General features: G+C 40.7%; 1 protein-coding gene across 1 annotated transcript in view; it reads left to right on the forward strand.

Moving 5' to 3' along the window:
• The window catches only part of LOC109924193 (FERM domain-containing protein 6-like), a 74126-nt gene extending 61557 nt beyond the window's left edge, over positions 1–12569 (forward strand). Inside the window, exons 9-13 of the mRNA XM_048600936.1 lie at positions 1658–1832; positions 4268–4600; positions 5438–5542; positions 7917–7996; positions 8515–12569. Of these exons, the coding sequence (XP_048456893.1) occupies positions 1658–1832; positions 4268–4600; positions 5438–5542; positions 7917–7996; positions 8515–8796 (975 nt within the window). The 3' untranslated portion in view covers positions 8797–12569. The remainder of the gene's footprint in view (positions 1–1657; positions 1833–4267; positions 4601–5437; positions 5543–7916; positions 7997–8514) is intronic.
• The last annotated feature ends 10711 nt before the right edge of the window (positions 12570–23280 follow it).

The raw sequence follows: 23280 nt of genomic DNA on the forward strand, positions 1-23280 counted from the left end.
AAAAATTTTTTTTTTTCTGAAGAAGGGTCTAGGCCCGAAACGTCAGCCTTCCTGCTCCTCTGATGCTGCTTGGCCTGCTGTGTTCATCCAGCTCTACACCTTCTTATCTCAGATTCTCCAGCATCTGCAGTTCCTACTGTCTCTGCATTATGCAGGTTGTTTCATCAGGGCATTTTCAAACCAAACTTAGGCACATGAGGAGATGTAGTGCAGATGATTAAAAGCTTGGTTAACAAAGTAAGATTTAAGAAGCCTCTTAAATGAGGAGAGAGAGGAGGGGAGGTTCAGGGAGGGAATTTAATTACTTAGAGCTTTGGCACGTCAGGCACAGCTGGCAGTGGTTGTATGATTACACCAGGGAACACTCTAAAGACTTCTAAGTGAAGGAATACAGAAATCTTGGAGGAATGTAAATGGAATAGATCAGAGATGGGGAGGGCTGAGTGGGAGGCTATGAATGGATTTGGAAACAAAGATGAGCATTTTAAAATCGAGGTGTGTTTCAGCTGGGAAGCAGTGTAGGTTAGCAAGCACAAACAAAACAAAAACAGCACTTGGTACGAGTTGAGGTACAGGCAAAAGAGTTTTGGATGACCTCAAATTCACAGTGTTTAATGGGAGGACAATCAAGAATACATTGGAATCGGCAAGTATAGGGGTATGAAAGGTATGGATAAGGGTTTTGGAAGCAGCTTAGCTGAAGATCTAACCTTTCTTTTAAGATTTTGAATTTAAGACATGATATTGTAGCTCAGGTTCTGTATCACTAATTAAACTGATGTCATAATCCTCCCTGTTATTTAACTTAAAATGATGCTTTTGAGAAAACAGAAAGACTCTTCCGTTTCTTTTCTTCTGTATGCACTGATCTTTTTAACCATAAAAGCAATGACACAGCAATATACATATTGCCAGAAAGTACAATATCATCTGCTCTAGGATACCTCTGATTTGTATAAGTGGTCACCCGTGGAGGACAGCTGATGTGTTTTACTTCAGAGTGTTTGCATAGATTAAATAGCGAAGGGGATATTATGAATTATTAAAATATGCATCAATATCTAGTATTTTCCTGGGCAAACTGGTGTTCTCTAAAGTAGGGATCAAGAGGTAGTGGTGAGTGTGAGATGTTTATGATAGAATAAAATATTTCCCAGCAAACGGCGTGGATGTTATAGGCCAAATAGCTCTTAATTGCTCTCAGGACAATGGCAGCAGTCGCATTGGAATATTATTGCCTGCCAAGTCCCCTTCAAGACATACACCATCTAGATGAGGAACTATATATCACTGTTCCTCCACTGTAACTGGATCAAAATCCTGAATTTGCATTCTAACCACACTGTGGATGTCCCTGTACCAGATGGGCTGCTGCAGTGATGCAAGAAGGTAACTCACCACCATCTTCCCCAGTGCAATGGAGGATGGGGAACAAATATTGCCTTTGCCAGCAACACCCACATCGCATGAAAGATTTTTCTTGAACTAAACAATTTATAGAAGAACATTGTAGGCTTTTTCTTTCTTATCAATTATTAGATTATTACAAAATATACCTGAATTTTATATGGAATTGAGCAGATGTAACTGAAAAGAACTAAGCTAGGGTCTGATTTTATTGTGTGATTTTAATCCTTTGCATCCCTTTTTGATGCAGGGAAAGAAGTTTGAGATCCAACCAGATGGTTTACCCTCTGCCCGGAAGCTGATCTATTACACAGGTTGTCCGTTCCGATCCAGGCATTTGCTGCAGCTCCTCAGCAGCAGCCATCGCCTCTACATGAACATTCAGCCGGTGCTCAAGCAAATCCGAAAAATTGAAGAAATGGAAGGTAAGAACAGAGAAAACAACCTGGGTGCGTAGAAAATACCAGGTGTATGATTTTAAACATGTGTAAAGTTCCTTCTACTTCAAACAATAAGTTGACTGAAGCAGCCAGGACTCTGCGGATATGCTCCAAGTTGCCAAAGTACCATTATCACATAAACTTTGTCTGTTTGGAGAAGAACATGGGAGGCCTTCTATCCAATATTCCTCTCTCGACCAATGCCATCACAAACAGGTCATCTGACCAATTTGTCTGCTTACTGTTTCTGAGATTTTGTTCTGATTATACCACAATTAAAAAGTAGCTTGTTGGCTGAGAAGGACTCTGGATCAATCTGATGATGTGATCAGGAACTATATAAAATTAATTGCTTCCATCCAGTCTTGTATAACTGACATTTGGAACTGAGATATTAAATGTACAACTTATTTCAGATTGACTTTTTCTTTTCTTCAGTGGTCATAATATTTTCTCAGAGGGATACTGTTATCAAATCAGCATCTGGAGAAGTTTTGTTAGAGCAGAGCTACTCAATGCATAGTAAATCCTTTCTCCTCAGTAGATGCTGCATTGAGTCTGTTTGTGGTAAGCTGTTTTGAATGGAGGGAGTGTTGGTGCAAGGCCTGTGCAGGTTTCAGACCATTTAAGATTTGCATCAGTGCAGTCACTGCTTCCAGAAGGTGGACTTCAGCAAGCCATTCTCCACGTTCAAGTGAAAGCGATAACCCGGAAGAAGGCAGCAGAGTGGTGATGCTGATTGGCTGACGTGAGGAAGATTTGAATCAGTGCAGTCACTGCTTCCAGAAGGTGGTTTGCAGAGGGGCTGATGGCTGCCTGGAAAAATGTGGGGTAATGCATTTTGTAAGGTCTAATCTAGATGGAAAATATACAGTAAATAGCAGAACGCTAAAGAGTACTGATAGGCTGAGGGATCTGGGTGTACAGGTACACAGGTCACTGGAAGTGGCAACACAAGTGGAGAAGGTAGTCAACAAGGCATGTGGCATTCTTGCCTTCGTTGGCCGGGGCATTGAGTTTAAAAATTTGCAGGTAATGTTGCAGCTTTATAGAACCTTAGTTAGGCCGCGTTTGGAATATTGTGTTCAATTCTGGTTGCGACACTACCAGAAGGATGTGGTGGCTTTGGAGAGGGTACAGAAAAGATTTATCAGGATGTTGTCTGATATGGAGGGTATTAGCTATGAGGAGAGGTTGGAGAAACTTGGGTTGTTCTCACTGGAACGATGGAGATTGAGGGGTGACCTGATAAAGGTCTACAAAATTATTAAGGGAATGGACAGAGTAGACAGTCAGAAGCTTTTCCCAGGGTGGAAGTCAGTTACTCGGGGGCATAGGTTTAAGGTGCAAGGGGCAAGGTTTAAAGGTGATGTATGAGGCAAGTTTTTTTACACAGAGGGTGGTGGGTGCCTGGAACTCGCTGCCGGGGGAGGTAGTGGAAGCAGATACAATAGTGACTTTTAAAGGGCATCTTGACAAATACATGAATAGGATGGGAATAGAAGAATACAGTCCCTGGAAGGGTAGGGGGTTTTAGTTGTGATGGGCAGCATGTCGGTGCAGGCGTGGAGGGCTGACGGACCTGTTCCCGTGCTGTAATGTTCTTTGTTCTTTAACCATTACATTTTTTAAATTCAAAGTTAAAGAGTTGTCCTCAGTCAGACTGGGCAACATGTAACAGTACAGATTAAGGGAAGAAATAAGAACCAGAGGAAGTTTTATTTCTGGATTCATAGGAATCTCTCCCAGACAGCATTGACTTGGGAGCAGAGGCTTTTGTGGGAAGGGAGATGGGATTTTGGATTTGTTTTCCAGACTGCAAGGGGACTGAAAAATGAAATGGTTCAAGAATTATTTTTAAAACAGAGTACAGACAAACTATAAATTCTATTTCTTGGATTCTACTGGCTTAGTTAGTTCTGGAATTTGTGAGTATTACACCCAATATGTGCCCCTCTCAGGTTATTTCTGCTGCTGCTGCCATCTTGTGTTGTATTTATGAAAGGCCATACAGTATATCATTGCTTGCTTCTGTCAGCAGGAAATCTGAAACATTTCCCAATTATTATGGTGAGAGACATTTTTAGTAATGCTTCCAATTCAGGTTTTTTTACCCTGGGTGATTAAGTTGAATCTGAAATAAATTGCTTAATGTGCACAGGACTTCCACCATAGATGTCTCACTTTAATTTTGTAAGAAACCAGTATTTTTAAAGCATTATGAGAAACAGCTCTATTGCGACCCTACTTTCAAAACTCAATTTAGACATGACAGCTTCCCACATCTATCTGATAATTCTATATTTTCTCAATTACTTGGAAGAGCAAATAATGTAACCAGTTTATTTTGCGTTATTTTTGGGAGACATACTTTTTGTATTTATATTAGACCTTGCATTTCTTCACCTTGTGCAATACAGAGAAAAAGCGCTACAGAGAATCGTACATCAGTGATGCCTTTGAGATGGATCTTGAGCGACTAGATGAGCACTCTCATGGCAGTGGAAGCAGTCGTGGAAGCACAAGGAACAAACAGCTCTCCCGTCAGTCAACAGTTAGCCATGGTAGTTCGCATACTTCTGGAATTGAGGCAGATTCAAGGCGCAGAATGTCTGTGGAGATGACAGTGGATGAACCATTCTCCACTGAACTTGTGCACAGTATAGTTAAGTATAATAGCTCAATGATGAGCCGCAGGAGTTCCCACACATCAGGAATAGAGAGTAGCAGCAAAGAACGGACTGACGACGATGGTAAGAATTTTGGCAAATTATACGAATCATTTTAGTTGTAGCACCATTCTCCCAGTTTGATATTATTACAACAGTTTGTACAAAAGGTCCAGTAACAACTACAAAATTCAGCATTGTGTCTGCCTCTTTGGAATGACATATTATTGAGATCACGACTGATTCTGGTAAAGAGGAGCCAAGACTTCTGTTAGGATGAGGCTATCTTTTATTTTCAAAAATAGTTTCCAAATTGATACCTAATCTTTTATAATGGAGTGAATCTAAGACCAACCTAAGAGTTTTCAAAAAATACGAGGATGGTGTCAACTTGATTTCAAAACCCATTAGGGAGACACCCCATAGTCAAAGAGATACAAGGGCAGAATACTTTTCATTAATTTAATTGAAGGTGCTGGTAGAACAAGTGTCCCAATGATATATGAATAAAATTATTTTGCTTTCCACTGCTGCTAAATTCTAAGGTGATAACAATTGACTTTTGATGAGAATTACAGTGATTTTAGCTGATTTACACAAGGTTGAAGCATTGCAGGATCTTACATGAGATGGGAAACTTACAAACCAAACTTTAAAATATAATTCCAAGTTAACCACGCATGAATTGCACTAAGAAAGTTGTTAAAGCTTACATGCAATGTGTTGTATTTAATATACATGGAGTACAGATTGTATTACATTAGATTGATGCTCATTTACTTCAGTTTTTAACTTTCTAAATCAATCCCCAAAGGCACTAGTCATTGGCTTATCCTTTAAAGGAGTTAGCTAAGTTTTGTAAGACTGTTAGTTGTTAGACCTAATCATGCAATATCTAACTCCCAGTGTTTCCTGTTACAGAAGTGGAAGTCCCTGTTGATGATCCTCTTGAGACATCTCAAGATAATGATGTGATCAAAGGTGAATCTGTTGATTATCCCATTTTAAAACCGGACTACAGGCAAGGTAAATTGAGTGAATGGTTATAGAATGCATGCTAGATCATCTCTAGTTCAGTGACTTTTACTTCAATTTGGAAGGAAGTTTCAGTCTGAAATTAATGTTAAATGAGTGAAAATTTACAAAGATTAAAGCAGGGTTATGTGTCAGTTGAAATAAAGATCATTGGCGAAAACATGCACAGGTTATAATCATAGTGGTTATGCTGTGATCAGTAGCATAGAGCACACTGGAGCATTAAATAAAAGGCCAATGGAAATTGCAGAGACAGCTGGGATCCAGTGTTTTATCATAATGCTCTGAAGAAGTCAGGCAACTTCTCTTATTATTATTCACTCATGTAATGTGGTGCATTATTGTCTACGTTAGCATCTATTGCCTATCCCTAACTGCCTTAGAGAAGGTTGTGGTAAGCTGCCTTCTTGAATTGCGGCTGTCCTTGGGTGTTGTGGCCTTTAATGCAGTTAGCAGGAGACAAAGGGTCTGTTAAGTGCCTATCGGGCAAAAAGTTGTACCTAGCCAAGGGAGATAATGGAAGAGGTGACTAAACGTTTGCTCAAAGTGGTAAGTTTTTAAGAATGTCTGAAAAGAGAGAGAGGTGGATAGATTTTGGGAGGGAATTCTCTAGCTTCAGGGCCTGGAGACTTGAGAACAAGGCTCAGTGTGGCAAAGGAAACTGAGTGCACAAAAGATTGGAATTGGAAAAATGCTGAACTCTCATAGAATTGCAGGGCTGGAGGAAGTTAGATATGGGGAAGAGCGATTGGAGGGATTTGAACAGGAAGGTGACAAATTTTTCAACTGAGTGATTAATGCATCGGGAATAATCAGATCAGTGAGCACACGGGTAAGGGTTGAAAGGGATTCACTGTCAGGTAGGATTTGCACCTTGGAATAGTCAGGTCTGGAGGTTACAAGAGCATGCATGAAGATTTCTGTCAGTAGATGGGCTGCGTTGAGGGACGATACTGAAGAAATTACGGAAATGGAATAACATTGTCTTTGTGATGAAGGGATTGGCAACTGAGCTAAACATTTAACATGACACAATGTTGTGAGCAGGCTGAGAAAGTGATACAGAAAGAGATGGACTTGGTACCTAGGAAATGGAGTGTGTGGTGAATAGCATCAAAGTAAATAACAAAACAGAAGGGACTAATTCTAAAAAAAAAACTCTAATTAATAGTTTTTATTTAGAGTTAAAATTAGCTACAAATATATTATGTGCTAGTCAGTAATTTTGGTATTATTTTCTTACTTCTAGAATTGATAATACCAACACCCTTCTAGCCATCCTCCTATATCCTACTGTCTAAATCTGACCTTCTCTAAAACTGCTGCCTGTGCCCTAACTCACACCCTTACTTCCTTGCTCATTGATCTGTTTTGGCTAAGTCTGTTTTTGGGGACTGCATTCTATAAATCACAAATCAAATATGAGCTGTCACTATGGAACACTCTCACAATTCACAGAGGGGATTAATTGAAAATGTTAACAGCCTTGTACGTACCAACAGCATCTTGTATTTATCCAGCCAGCACCTTTAACGTATTAAAACATCTCAAGGTACTTCACAGGAGTATTACCACCTGTTAAGCATATTCTAGACTTTAGTATTTGCATCCTTTTTTGTTCAAATCTGTCGAGACAATACTCTTTCCTTCTCTGCAATCTCCTCAAGTCCGACAACTCTTGAAGACATCCATGTTTTAGCTAATTGTGGCCTCTTGAGCATCTCAGATTTCTAGTCAATTCTGGCCTCCAAAGCATCTTTTATTTTAATCACTGCACTGTTGGCTGGCGTGCCTTCAGCTGACAACTTTCAAAGCTCTGGAATTTTGTCAACCTCTCCACATCTTTTTCTCTTTTTTTTAGGACCCTCCTTAAAACCTATCACTTTGATCAGGATTCTGACTATCGCCCTAATGTGAAATGTTGTTTGATTACACATCTGTGAATCACTTTGAGATGTTTTAAGATGCTAAAGGTGCTGGCTGGATAAATACAAGCTGTCGGTACATAATGGGCTGTTAAGATTTTTAATTGATCTCTTCCGTGAATTGTGTCACAATGTTCCATAGTGATGTCCTGTAGCCAAACTTGCTGACAATCCCCAAAACACACAAGAATTCACTATCCTATCTGACAATATAAATAGATTTATCCAGCCAATGTAGATCAAAGAACTTAATTATAAATAAATGGAATCCTAGGAAGTGAAATAATCAAAATCTCACCTGCTTACAGAAATAATTTGAGTTTTTGGTGAAGGAACCTAAAGGAACCTAAAGGAAGCCAATATTGACATTATCTTCATAAAATTAGATCATGTTTATATGTTGTTTTAGCAATGAAGTAAGAGTTTGTTTCACTTTACAGATGTTAGCATTGATACCGCTGTGAGTTTGTGTGATCCTTCCGTAAAACTTCGAGGACAAAGTGTAGACTCGCTTTCACAGGTATGATGCCTTGGTTTTACTTTCTTTTTAAGAAACTAGAGTTCAGTTCTTTGCATTCATATATTAAGCCAGTAATTGTCTAAGTGCTATATTGAAAAGATGCTCTGTCAATTAGTTGCCCAGGAGAGAGTAAACGTAAAAGAGTACTTATGTTTATAATGTAGATTAGCAGACCAATAACTTGAGGTCTTCTATAATATTATCGATGAACCCACTGCTCTGCTATGTTTTAAACTTGCTGTTAAGCCATTTTTAACATCAATGTGAAAACAGCTCGGGTAATAACAACAGTGTTATGAATCTATGTGAAACTAGATATAGGTTAAAAGTTTTTTCTAGATAAAGTGAAGATTCTTTTTAATGCTCTACTGGTGAAATAATTGATGACAGAGCACCTTTTTAATATAGCACCTAGACAATTACTGGTTTAATATATGAATGCAAAGAACTGAACTCCACAGTTTAATCTTTAAGAACTTAGAAAAGCTAAATGAATAAATGTGTCTCCACTTTTATAGGCTCCTCGATCTAAACCTAGAAACTCGACTGATCGCCACAGTCAGAGTTTGGACGATGTGCGACTGTACCAACAGCAACTACCTTTAGGCTCTACTTTATCTTCAGACAGCTCCCAGAGCTACACGTTTGGTTGCATCAATGACGACAAAGATAGCCAATTTTGCTACACTTACTACACAGCAGACTGTAAAACTAAGTCCACCTTTTATGGCAAACGTTCAATGAACTGTCTATCTCTAGATCTTCTTGGAGAAGAACAACTGCTGGAATTTGTGGTATAATTAATGGCAATGTCATCGTGATAAATTTGCTAACTAGCCAAGCCTAGGACTGATCTATTCTTGAGTATTAAATTATAATTTAAGGAAATTGCATTGTGTCATAAGTGTGAACATGTCCTGCAATGGAAGTTCACAATTGGGAAGACTCAAAAATATTAAGCCTAACAGTAATTTCTTTAAGTGATTTAATGGATTATTCTATACCTCATCACTACTCATCATGTGAAGCTAAGAGCAGTTGCTGGAGTAATTGCCAGATCTCCTGTTGTAATTTTGCAATGAGTTTTATTTAATACGTAGAAAGCAATTGGGAAAACTCTTTAATCATTCCTGTGTCAGTACCAGAGAGTTTATGTCAACACTGACCTTCTGTAGAACATTTCTGTATTTGTCCGAATGAAAAAGAGAGAGCTCATCTTATGAGGCATTCAGTATGATGGGTTGGGTAGCATTGAACACTGGAGTGAATTGCCTTCATTGTAATTTTCATTCAGTGTTACTTGGACTTCCCAGCAACAGATTTGTTGGGAGTTGCACCTACAGGAGTCATGCTTAGCTAACCTGGAAGTTCATTTATGATAACCCACAATAAGATGGAATAGCAATACAAATGATCTAACAAGAATACATGCTTCAGAATTGCTTTCTAAATACCATTATGATTAGAGGAAGGTGTTTTAACTGAACAAGCAACTACCAATGAATGATCATTTAAAGAAAAGTTTGCCTTCACTAGCAGCAGAATGAGTAATGCTGCAATGAACCAATTAACAATAAGCTCCCAATTTTTACTGTGCTATCACTAGGAGATGCAATTGTATGATGCTTCCAACGACAAAGAAAGAAAAATTGGAAATCGGTCCAGTCGTCATTTACCATTGTACACCTCCAATCGCCAGATGTACAGACCCAAGAGAGGGTCAGAATCAAGATTTCATTTGCCCTCTTCACATTTCTACCCATCCTTGGTTTCATCTGTTTTGTATTGATACAATGATAGAAATGGCAGGAAGCTTGCATTAAACTGGACCCGGTGGTTTTTGGGATGTGCTAGAATTATTCACTTAAAAACAGAATAGAAAATTATTTCTTAGTAATATTATGTGTAAATGGAGACCAAAAATGCACTGAACATGGTATCAAAGGAATAATGTTGTCCTACTGTGAAATGTATCCTTATGTGTGCCTTATATCAATTTTGGAGTAATATGCAATAACATTGTTTATGTTACAGCACTATCCTTTGAAATAAGAATTTAATGGAACATTTGTAATTCCAGACCATGACATGAAAATGTAGTAATTTTGGAGGAAATGGAATTGTTTCCAGAAGTAGTAGTATCTTCTGGCAATGGGAGGAAGAGAGATAGAATAGATTCCGTTTCTCTTCTCGTTTTCATCCTATTTGCAATTATTTCTGGTTGTGGCATTTTTAATGCTGCACAAAATGATCAAAATTACACATAGAAGGTGAACTTTCAGCCCATTGCATCTGCTTTTCAAACTGAACTTACTCCAAATCAGTTTATTTCTCTTTTTTTGCATATTTCTTTTTATCGTTTAAATATTTATTCAGTTTCCATCAAAATGATGGTGTAACCTCTATTGCCAAGTCACTTTCAGCAAAACATTCCATTTTCAAATTACTCTTTTGTAGGCAATCTGCCTTCATTCTACTAGTGATCTTGTACTTTTTGCCCTCTTGTTCACTTTTTTTACAAAAAACAAAATCATTATTTACCATATCAAAACTTTCTAAGTTTATAAATCCTCTCAGACCTCTCTTAATCTTTGCTATTGTGAAAAAGCCCCAATTTTTTGAGCCTTCCTTAAAATCAATGCCTATTTATTACTGGAAATGTCCTAGTTAATATTCACTATTATTTCTGTGGCTTCAATTTTTAAAAATAATTTGGTGCCTACAACTAATCAGAGTACACAATTGTGGCCTAGCAGACTTAATTAACATTGTCAAAAAAAAAGTTATTTGATCATTCATTCATGTCCTGTTTATGCGACTTTACTGGATGGAAATTGACTTCTGTGTTGCCTACATAACAGGAGGAACTGTTAAAGAGTAATCTCATCAATGGTAAAACACCTTTAGAATATGTTGAGAATATGTTACAGTGCTATGTAAGTGCAAGGCAACATTAACCAGATCTCTAAAACCTCAACATCACTTTACTGCTTTGCATTCAATGCATCTGTAACACAAAATTATATTTGACATTTTATGATCCTTTCCCATGCTTCCACCTTTTAAACAGCGATTGCATTTGAACTACAAGACAGCTTGGAAAGAATTTAACCATTAGGCTATATTTTGTGCTTCTTTTTCCCTAAATTATTTCTTCTGCATTCTCTGAGAAACATATGCCACCTATTCACTAACTTCACAAACATATCAGTACCTGCTTGTGATTTTCCTCATTTACCATTTCCCAAGTTATTATCAAAAATCTTCAACTTTATTTTTCTAGAGGTTGGAGTCAGAACCCTAATTTAGTAGCCAATCTAGAGAAATACCCATTTATCATTATTTCCTATTCTGTTTCAAGGCTGTCTATTAATGTGATGACAATCCACTTATTTTCATGTGCCATAGTTTTCCTAACAAATATCCTCTGTAGCACCTTGTCAATTATCTTTAGAAATTTAAATTTTACAGACACCTCACCTCCTCCTAACCTTTTGTACTGCCAGATTTCTTCAAACTCCAACTAAGCATGCAAGAACTAACTTTTACAAATCAATCATTGAACCCTGCTCTATTTTCTGCCTGGATCTGCTATTGTCTATTTTATCTATTGTTTTAATTTCTAATATTACTAATATGCAAGTGTGCTAATCCTTGTCTTTATTATAACAGTAAGTGAGGAGATAGGCTAAACCAACTGCTTTGCTCTATATAACTGTGATCTGCAGGTCTGATCAATTTTCAGATGTTAATGATTGTGAAAATAAAGCTTGTATGAACATAGAACATGCTCCAAGAAGACTGCAGAAATAACAAGTAAAATAGATGAAGCAAAACTGTTGCTAAAATTTACAAAGTACAAATTAATATTTTCCAAATGCTAGTTCATTGTTCTGCTATCTATAAGCAAGGGCGAATCATCTAGGAAATTCTTTCCTCTAAATCTTTTATTTAAGTTAATCTCACACTACTGTTTGGATTAGTGGTTACATATTTTACATTCTGCTTTCTAAGAAACTGTAGCCATAATTTAATCAAACTGCATCAATAATAGCTCAATGGAAGAATTTGGAACTTTGAAAGGTTGGATGATATTTTCCATTTTTTCCAGTAGGTCATTTTTTAAAAATTAAATCTCTGTCAGCTCTTAAATGCACCCTTTTTCTTTCCTTTTTCTGCATGCTGTTTCTCTCCCTCATTGTCCCTCTGTCAGTATTTAATTGAGGAATTTATTGCTTAAGTTGTTGCATAATGAATTATTTATATTGTCTTCTAACATGTAACATAAGTTTTTCACAAAATATAAAATTAACATTGTTTATTTTATACCTATCTTTTACTTATTCAAAAGCAGTGAAGGATGTATGTGCTTTCCTAAGAGTTGTTTTAAAATGCCGAGGAACAATCATTTTATATTATATGAAACATTACAGTATTATGATTGAACACTGTGCAGATTAATTATACAAATGTATCCTGTTTATTTACATCTTAAACAATTAGGTAATTTTTTGTGTAGACTTGTATGACTTTAGAAATGTTTACTAAGGGATTTGTATGATGGTTATATAATATCATTGAACTGTTATTTGTATACTTGTTTAGTTTTAAATGTCAGTCTCATTTTTATGTTCACTGTCATCCTTTCTATGAAAGGAATTCTATTATGCACATAAAATACAAGTTACAAAGTTTAAAATTTTCTGCTTCTTTACATATTTCTTCATATTCCTATCACATCCTACTTCACGATAACGCTTATCATATCTCCTCATCCCACATGCCATTGCTATGATTCTGTTAGCAACAAACCTTTAATTTATCTGGGGCTCTCTCTCTGGAAATTCTTCCACACCCTTTCCACTTTTCTTTTTATCTTCTTGGCTTAAAGTAATCCCTGAAAATGTACCTATTTGATAATGTATTTAATCTTCTGTCCCAATTCCCCCTACACTTTGCTGAATTTTCATTTTTCCTACTCCTTGGGACATTGAGAGTGTTTTTGTAGATGTACGTTTGTTGTGCATCAATATTAATAACTTGGTTAGAGACAAAAAAGACTGCAGATGCTGGAATCCAAGGTAGACAAACAGAAGGCTAGAAGAACACAGCAGGCCAGGCAGCAACTGGAGGAAAGGAGCAGTCAACATTTCGGGTATTACCCTTCCTCAGGACAGAATATGGGGGTAGGGGAAGCTGCAGATAAAGTGGGGGAGAAGGAGTGGAGGTGGAATGGTGGTGATAGGTGGACACTGGTGTCCTGATATGACTTGGTTGATCGATGGGAGAGATTAATCCGGTTGGTGTCTGGAAGGGAGGGTCAGTAGGTGGAATGGAAGGGAGGAGGTGGGGCTGGAAGGGGAATTGGGGAATGGGGAGTAAGGTTATTTGAAATTGGAGAACTTGATGTTGAGGCCTCCGGGCTGTCGGGTGCCCTGGTGGAAGATAAGGTGTTGTTCTTCAAATTTGTGTTCCGAGTCACTGCAACACTGGAAGCGGCTGAGTTGGGACATGTTGGAGGGGGAGTGGAACGGAGAGTTGAAATGGCCAGTGACTGGGAGGTTAGGTTGGCTGTTATGGGCCAGGTGGAGATGCTCGGCGAAACGGTCACCTAGTCTACGTTTGGTCTTTCTGCCTTACAGAAGACCACATTGGGAGCACCGCAAGCAATAGACTAGGTTGGAAGTGATGCAGGTGAAGCTGTCTCACTTGGAAGGACTGTTTAGGGCCATGAATGGAGGTGGTGTGTGGGCAGGTTTTGCATCTTTTACGGTTACAGGGAAGGAACCAAGCAGGTTGGAGTGGTTGGTGGGGAGTGTGGCGTGAACTAAGGCGTGGCAAAAGGAATAGTCCTTGTGGAAGGCAGAGAGGGGTGGGCAGTGGAAGATGTTCTGGGTGGTGGGGTCTATTGGAGTTGGTGGAAGTGTTTAAGGATGATGCGTTGGATGCAGAGTCTGGTGGGATGGAAAGTGAGGACAAGTGGGACCCTATCTATTATATCTGAAGGGGGCGGTGGTGGTTAAGAGTTGTGGAGTGGGGAATGGAGGAGGCACGTGGATGGCTGTCTGGATGACAGGGGGGAAAGAGCATTGTTTGAAAAAGGTGGCCATTCGTGATGCTCGGGAGTGGAACCTTTTGTTGGAGCAGATGCGACCAGGACGAAGGAATTAAGAAACCAGGATGGAGTTTTTGCAGGATACCGGGTGGGAGGAGGCTTGGTTGAGGTAGCTATGGAGTCTATAGGTTCATAGTAAATGTCAGTATGTAAACTGTCGCCAGAAATGGAAATGGAGAGGTCAAGAAAGGGGGGTGAATTTGAGGGTGGGATGGAAGTTGTTAGCAAAGTTGATGGGGAGTGACTGGACCAAGGGGGAGAGAATGAAGTCGAGGTAGAAAGAGATGAGTTTGTTGGGGCAGGAGCACGTGGAGACGGTGGGTCGGCTGGGGTAACTTCTCTGGTTAAAATGAAAATACAACTCTCCCGTTGTCTTTGCAGGAATTGGGGTGTGGATTTGTTGGGTAGAGGGGATGGGAATGGCATGGAAGTGGAGTCTATCATAAACACACACAATTTTCAAAAAACCTAACTTGATTTCAGTGGATCCTTACAATCTCTGAGAAAGCGTTTTGATTAATGGGATTCTCCATATCAAAACACTACCTTCCGTACACAAGAGAAAGATAAAGTAGACTGGATTGACCAAGAAAGTCTACATTTTCCCCACCCCTGAATGATTTGGGCAATGCTAGGACAATTGCAATAGTAGAGTGAAAATGAAAAAGTTAGAATCTTGATGTGGCAGAAATAAAAGTCTGGTTTTGCACATAATAATTCAACAACTAGGTAAAAATTTCACAAATGAGTGTTGAGAGGTTGATTTGTGAATGAGCATCACATTATAATCTAATCTCACCTCATTTGTCTGTGGGTTGCCATTTTCCCAGGCAGGGGACGACAAAATAGACAGCAATAATTCTTGATGTGAAAGGTCAGAGGTGGGTACCTGGTGGCTATAACTTGTCAACATCATCTTCAGGTGTTCATCTTGTCCAGTAGTCCCCAACTCCATGGACAGTGATGATCTGCATCCTCGAATCACGGAGACTGGTATTGGTCAAGCACCAGTTTCACCAACAACAAAAACAGAAGTTTCTGGAAAAGCTCAGCATCTGTGCAGAGAAATCAGAGTTAATGCTTTGGGTCCAGTGACCATTTCTTGGAACTGCGGTTTTTCCAGCAACCTCTGTTTTTGTTTCTGATTTACAGCATCCGCAGTTCTTTTGGTTTTTTATTTCACCAGTTTCACCACATGATCATGGCACATCTCCAACACACTTACACAGTTCTTGACTTCAATACTGCATTTTAGAGCTCACCAACACCTTGCATTGCAAGGCCACTTTAGGCATCGGGATCACCAGGAATGTCAAGGGCCACTGCTGTCGGGGTGGGGAGGGAGAGGTCAAGCTGGGGATTGGAGTCAGCATGCTGGGATGCACAGTGGACAATAATTTATGAAGGGGGTAACTCAACGTATAAGCGTATGAGATAATAGTGCATTGAAGACGCAGGGTACTGCGAGAAGGTGTGTCATCGATGGTCACCACTATTCTGACCTTGATGAGGAGAAAAGTGCGTAACAATGTTTGACATAACCCCGGTTTGATTTGGTAACTCAGTGATTAGCTTTGTTGCATCACAGTGCCAGGGACCAAGGTTCAATTCCAGCCATGGGTGACTATCTGTGTGGAATTTGCACATTCTCCCTGTGTTCATGCAGGTTTCCTCAAAGTGCTCCAGTTTCCTCCTGCAGTCTAAAGATGTGCAGGTTAGGTGGATTGGCCATGGTAAATAGCCCATAGTGTCTAGGGATATGAAGACTAGATTGAAATATGGGGTTACGAGGATTGGGTGAATCTGAGTGAAGTGGTCTTTGGAGGGTCAGTGTGTACTCGATAGACTGACCGGCCTGCTCCCATATTGTAGGGATTCTGTGGTTCTATAACTAAGCTGTAGGCCTGGAGTTCAGTGGTAAAATTAGTAGATGAAGAGTGAAACGGAACAAATAAATGTAGAGCTGGAAAAGCACAACAGGTCAGACAGCATCTGAGGAGCAGGGAAGCAGAGGTATTAGGGATATGGGCCAAAGGCGGGTTTATGGATTTAAGCCACAGATCACCCTCGATCTCACTGAATGTTGGAACAGCCTGAAGGGGCTAATGGCCTACTCCTGTTCCTGTAAATGCGGGCAGGCAGAATGGTTTCCTTTCCTGTTGCAGCCATTCTACGATCCGATAAATTCAGTCAACTGTTTTCTGGAACGGAACGTCTTAAAAGAAACGCCCGAACCCGAGCTGTCAAAAAGAAACAACGTTAACGGCCCCACCACTGGCAGTTGATTTTTAAATTTGCTCGCGGCCCAATGAGGAGTACGATTGGGACGTCAGGTTCGCAGCGTGATGACGCACCGCGAGGCGGGAAGCGGGTTCGGCGGTTGGACGTTCTCGCTGGGGAGCACGTGGCGGTTAACGGCTGACGGCCTGGCATTGGCGAGTATGAGTCGCTGGGGGTCAGGTGTGTTGTTGCTGTCACAGCTACTGGGGTTGTTGTTGATGGAGTCGGAGGGCGTATGGAGGTAGGCAGTCCGGGACGTGCGCAGACGAGCAGCACAACCATCGAGAACATATGGATCCATCCCAGGGACAAAACTTTAAAGTGGAGGAGTGGTCGGGGTCGGGGGTTTGGGGGGTAGTGTTAAACATACTGAGCGAGAGCCGATGAACGACGCGTTATTTCCAATGAGCGCGAAGTTTCGGCGTTCTCAACGGTGATTGAGAGAAGCCAAGGGATACAGCACCACATTCTCGCCTTAAATCGTATGCATTGCACGTATTCCAAGGTGATGCCGACTAAGTCTTTGTAGGGAGTGCGTCCAGTGTTGATTCCGTGCCTACTAATAATGAGTAATTTTTATTATATGCAGAGGTGCTCTTAAGCTCAAATGAACGGCTTTTTTTTCCATCACCAGACTTTTTTGCCCATTTATGAACCACCACCAGTAAATCATAGTGTTTCCATTTGAATGATTTACTTGCAAAACCCATTAAGTGCAATGCAGACCATCAGTGAGGAGGGGGAACGGGCTAAATAAAAATGGAGTTTGAGAGGAAATGAATGGGTCTTCGCTAATAAGGATTAGTTTAGATTGTCACAGCAGCACGTTTTGCAACAGATGGAAGCAGGTTACATTACATTTGGTGTGTTATATAACAGGATGAATCCATGGGTTGTCATGTCCACAATATTTGATTCAATATCGTTGAATTTTATAAGCCAGAGAAAATTGGGTCCAAGGCTAGTGTTTAAAACCATAAAGGTGGCAATTGTGTGGGCACAAAAGTTTAACTGGCTGAAGACAACTTAGGTACGAGGCTAGGGGATAGATCAATAGCCATGCAGAATATTTAGAACAGGACACTTCCACTACAAGGAAAAAATTTATGAAGGGAGGACACGCCATCTATGTTTGGCCAAAGGAGCTGGGGAAAGCATCAAATTACAGGAAAAAGCATATAACTTACAAAGATGAGTGGCAGGTCAGATGAATGGTCGGTACATAAAGAGTTTTAGAGAATGACTGAAAGATTGATTAGGAAGAAGAAATTATACTATGTGAGGAAGCTAGCTATGAATCTAAAAGCAGATAGCAAGAGTTTCTACAGTTATTTAAAAAGGCTAAGAGGAAGTAACGTGAATATTGGTCCTTCAGAAAGTAAGAATGGGGAGTTAATATTTGCTGACCTCTTCAACTTCTCCTTACTACAATCTGAAGTTCCCACTTGCTTCATGAAGACCACCATCATCCCAGGACCAAAGAAAACACATGCAACGTGCCTCAACAACTACCATGCAGTGGCTCTGACCTCCATAATCATGAAGTGCTTTGAGAGGTTAGTCATGGCCCACATCAACATTAGCTTCCCAGCCTGCCTTGATCTTCTGCAATTTGCCTACCTGCCATTTCTCTAGCCCTACACTCACCCCTGGAACATCTGGATAAAGGACACCTTCGTCAGGCTCCTACTTGTCAACTAAAGCTCCGCCTTCAACACCATAATTCCTACCAGACTAATCTCAAAACTCTAAGACCTAGGTCTGGGATCTGCCCTCTGCATTGGATCCGCAGCTTCCTGACTTATAGACCACAATCAGAGAAGATAGACAACAGCACTTCGTCCTCGATAATCCTTTACACTGGTGCCTCGCAAGAATGCATACTCAGCCCCCTACTATATTCCATGTACACCCATGATTGTGTAGCCAAATTTCGTATGTACGCCATTTACAAGTTTGCTGACGACACCACTGTTGTAGGCTGGATATCAAACAAAGATGAGTCAGAATATAGGAAGGAGATAGAGTGTTTGGGGTTGTGGTGCCGTGATAACAGTCTCTCTCTCTCTCTCAATGTCAATAAAAGAAAAGAACTGATCGTTGACTTCAGGAAGAAAGGAGGAGGATGTATCCCTATCTACATCAATGGAGCTGAGGTGGAGAGGGTCGAAAGCATCAGATTCCTAGGAGTGATGATAACCAACAAACTGTCCTGGACCTTCTATGTAGATGCAAGATAGCACAACTACACCTATTCCTTTGGTGACTTAGGAAATTCGGCATGTCCATAAGGACACTCACCAACTTTTACAGGTGCACCACAGAAAGCATTCTATCTGGGTGCATAATGGCTTGGTATGTCAACTACTCTGCCCAGGACTGTAAGAAACTACAGAAAGTTGTGTGCACTGCCCAGGCCATCACAGAAGCCAACCTCCCATCCATGGACTTTATGTACACTTCTTGTTGCCACAGAAAGACCCCTCCCGCCCTGGTAGTACTCTCACCCAGCGTCTTCAGTCAAGCAGAAAATACGGAAGCTTGAACACACACACCAACAGCATCTTCCCTGCTGAACACACTCCTCTAATTTTAAATCTAATGTTGATCTTGCTTTTGTATATCTCCTGTATAGTCATAACCTTGTATGTCTCACTCTGTCTCAGCACCCCACGATCTGTATGTCCTTGTTCACAATGGTCTGCCTGTACTGCTCATAAAACAAAAGTTTTCACTGTACTTAGTTACATGTGACAAGAATAAATTAAATCAAATCAAACCGCTAATAGTAAATAAGGAAATGGCATATAAAGTGGACAAATATGTTGCTTCTGCCTTTGCTATGGAAAGTACAGAAATCATTCTTGTAATAGCAGTAAATCAGGAAGTGGAAAGATGAGAAGAACTGAGTGAAATTATCATCGAGGTGGAAGTCGTATTAACCAGACTGATGGAATTGCAGGCCGACAAGTCTCCATGGGCGGATGGACATAATCCTGGGATTTTAAAAGACATTGCTAATGAGATAGTAGAAACTTTACTGTTAATTTTCCAAAATACCCTAGATTCTGCAAAGTTTCCATCAGATGGAAAAGTATCAAATAAAGCCCCAATCCCCATTCAAGAAAGGAGGGAGGGAGGGACAAAATAGAAAACTGTTGGCTAGTTAGCTTGATGTCTGTTGTGGAGAAGAAGTTAGAATCAGTCATCAAACAGATTATAGTTGTGTGCTCAATAACTGAAACGTCAGCTTGATTTTGTGAAATGAAATTCGAATTTAACCAATTTATTGTAGTTCTTTGAAAGAATAACAACTGCTGTGGATAAAGAGGAGCCTGTACTATGCTTGGATTTCTAGGACACCTTTGGTAAGGAACAATATCAAAGGCTATTACAGAAAATGAAAGCTTGTGGTGTAGGGGTTACATCTTAGCATGGATTAAAATACGGCAGTGTTTTGGGTCTCGTGTGATGAGTAGAATTTTGCTAAGGTCAAAAGTTTGCAAATTACATCAGACTTTGGTGAGAGAACCGAAGACATGATGATTAAATTCATAGACAACAGCAAGGTAGGATGGAAATTATGTTGTGAAGAAGACATAGGGAAGTTCTTGCCTCGACTCCATTCCCTCCCCCTTGGCCCAGGCACTCCCCATGTACATCAGGGACACAAACCATGCCCTCCACCTCTTTTGGTAACCTCTAGTTCCCTGGCCCCCAGCGCTTCATCTTTACTATGGATGTTCAATCCCTATACATGTCCATACCCCACAAGGATGGCCTACAGGCCGTCAGTTTTTCCTCTCCAACAGACCCATCCAATACCTCCTCACCAATACCCTCTCCTGCCTCGCTGAACTAGTCCTCACCCTCAGTAACCTTTCCTTCAATTCTTCCCACTTTCTCCAAATCCACAGGGTTGCCATGGGCACTTGCGTTGGCCCCAGGTACACCTGCCTGTTTGTCGGTTGTGTTGAACAGTCCCTCTTCATTCTGTATGCCGGTACAGTTCCCCAACTCTTCTGCTGTTACATCGATTATTTCATCAGTACAGTATCCTGCACCCAGGCTGAATTGGAACAGTTCATCGACTTTGCTAACAACTTCCACCCAGTTCTCAAATTCACTTGGTCTATCTCAGACACCTCCCTCCCCTTTCATGACTTCTCCATTTCCATTTCTGGCGACAGTTTACAGACCGACATTTACTAGAAACCCACAGACTCCTGTAGCTATCTAGACTACACCTCGTCCCACCCTGTATCCTGCAAAACTCCATCTCGTTTCACAATTCCTCTGTCTCCGTCACATCTGCTCTGACGAGATGTTCCGCTCCCAAGCACCCAGATGTCCGCCTTTTTCAAACAACGCTTTTTGCGCTTCCTGTCATCCTCACAGCCCTCCATCATGCCTCCTCCATTCCCCCTCCACAGCTCTTAACCACTCCCCCCCCCAACATAATAAAAATAGGGTCCCCATTGTCCTCACTTTCCACCCCATCAGCCTCTGAATCCAATGTATCATCCTGAAACCCTTCCGCCAACTCCAAATGGAGCCTACCACCCGGAACATCTTCCGCTCCCCACCTCTTTCTGCATTCCGCAAGGACCATTCCCTTCGTTACTCCTTAGTTTGCACCACACTCCCCACCAACAACTCCAACCCACCCGCTACCTTCCCTGTCACCGTAAAAGATGCAAAACCTGCCCACACACTACTTCCCTCACTTCCATTCAAGGCCCTAAACAATCCTTCCAAGTGAGACAGAGCTTCACCTGCATCTCCTCCAACCTAGCCTATTGCATCCGGTGCTCCCGATATGATCTTCTCTACGTCAGAGCGATCAAATATAGACTAGGTGACCGTTTCGCTGAACATCTCCGCCTGGCCAACAATGGCCAACCTAACCTCCCAGTCACCGCCCATTTCAACTCCCTGCCCCACTCCCCCTGCGACATTTCTGTCCTCAGCCTCCTCCAGCATATTTGAAGAACAACACCTTATCTTCCGTCTGGGCACCCTACAGCCCAAAGGACTCAAATTGAGTTGCCCAATTTCAAATAATCTTCCCACCCATCCCCGTTCTCCCTTCCATTCCACCTTCTGACCCTCCCTTCCAGCTACCAACCGGGTTCATCCCTCCCATTGACCAACCAGGTCGTGCTTACTACCAGTGTCCATCTATCACCACCATTTCGCCTCCACTCCTTCTCCCCTCTTTATCTGCAGCTCCTTCTACCCCTACATCCAGTCCTGAAGAAGCATAATACCTGAAATGTTGACTGCTCCCTTCCCGCAGATGCTGTCTGGCTTGGTGTGTTCTTCCAGCCTCCTGTTTGTCTACATAGAGAAGTTGCATATGGATAAAGATATGTCGGTTGACTGAACAAAAATCTGACAGATGAAGTGTAATGTGGGAAAATGTGAAGTTGTTCACATTGTCAGGAAGAATTAAACAAAAGGTATTTCTGAAAGTGAAAATGACTAGAGAGTTCCAATTATGGTGCATGATTCCCAAAAAGTTAGTTTTTAGCTACAGCAGATAATTACGAAGATTGATGGGATGCTCTCCTTTATTACAAGAAGAGTTAAACCATAAAAGTAAGGATAATATGCTTCAGTTATGCAGTGCATTAGAGGGAATCCAGATGAGCATCACTGGATTGATAATCTGGAATGAGTGGATTGTTTTACGGGGATCGATTGGACAGACTGGAGTTTCGAAGAATGACAGGTGACTTGACTGAAGTGTATAAGATCTTTAATTGTCTTGATAAGGTGGATGTGGGTCAGTCAGAGAGTGATACTTTGAAATTAGCAGTTCATTTAAATGGCATGCAACTGTTAGTTTCTTTATGTAGCAAAACCCAGTGCCTTTCTGCCTGGGCCTCCTTTGTGTTTCGTGGATAATGGGGGTATGTTTGTCCAGAATAACTGTTGCCTTTTACGTTATGCAAATGTAATTAGCACCTGGCTGCTGTGTTTGCATTGTATCTGCAGCACAAACATTTGTTCCAGGAAAGAACCCACACCAACATCTCCAGCTGCTGTTAACTAGCAGCTGGAGATGTTGGTGTGGGTTCTTTCCTGCTTACCATCATCCCTGATTTTGCCCTGGTTAATCATCTTGGCATGACTGTCTAGTACGGTCATTCAGTGTTGGCTAGCCTGATTCTCTGTAGTTACCCTGTGGTTTCTTGTTGATTGTCTGTATTCAGTCCTTCTAGGTCTCATTTGACTTGTTGAGTCAAGATCTGAGTTTATTTTCCAAACTAATTAAATCAAGGGTGTTGACCATTGGCACCTCTATCCAGTATGCTGTGGTAGATCATTAAAGAGGCCCCTTTTCTTTCATCTATTAATTATTAGGGAGTCCCATCTACACATACCATGACATCTGGTGGTTGTGCCGCAGGTACCCTGGGTACATCATTTTCCCTTGTGCCTATGCTACATTTTTGGATACAATCATTATGGTAATACATTGTACACATTAAATGCTCTGGAAGGGTTGCATCTTTGTCTCGGAGTAGCCACTCCTGTGCACTTTCTAAAAAAAAAGGCAAGAGTAATTTCTATAAATATTTTGGTCTAATATCTGACACTGTGTTCTATATTACATTTTAAAATTGTCAAATCGGCCCAATGGTCACACATTCCTGACCTTCCCTTTTATAAATAAAAACAAAAAGGGCAATAGAATAAATATGCCCCATATGTGGATGGCAGCTTGTGCAGTCATGGCTGGACACCTTTAAAGCTGTCTCCATTAAGGGGTTTCCCCGATCATCCTCAGCATATAAGCCACAGCCTGTTTATGTTACATCTGTTGCTGCCAGGATGGTACCCTGAATGTTAGTCCCTTTTTCCAAATTTCCCAGTGCCAGGT

The sequence above is a fragment of the Rhincodon typus genome, chromosome 9, assembly GCF_021869965.1.
Source record: "Rhincodon typus isolate 14 chromosome 9, sRhiTyp1.1, whole genome shotgun sequence".
Taxonomy (NCBI): Eukaryota; Metazoa; Chordata; class Chondrichthyes; order Orectolobiformes; family Rhincodontidae; genus Rhincodon; species Rhincodon typus.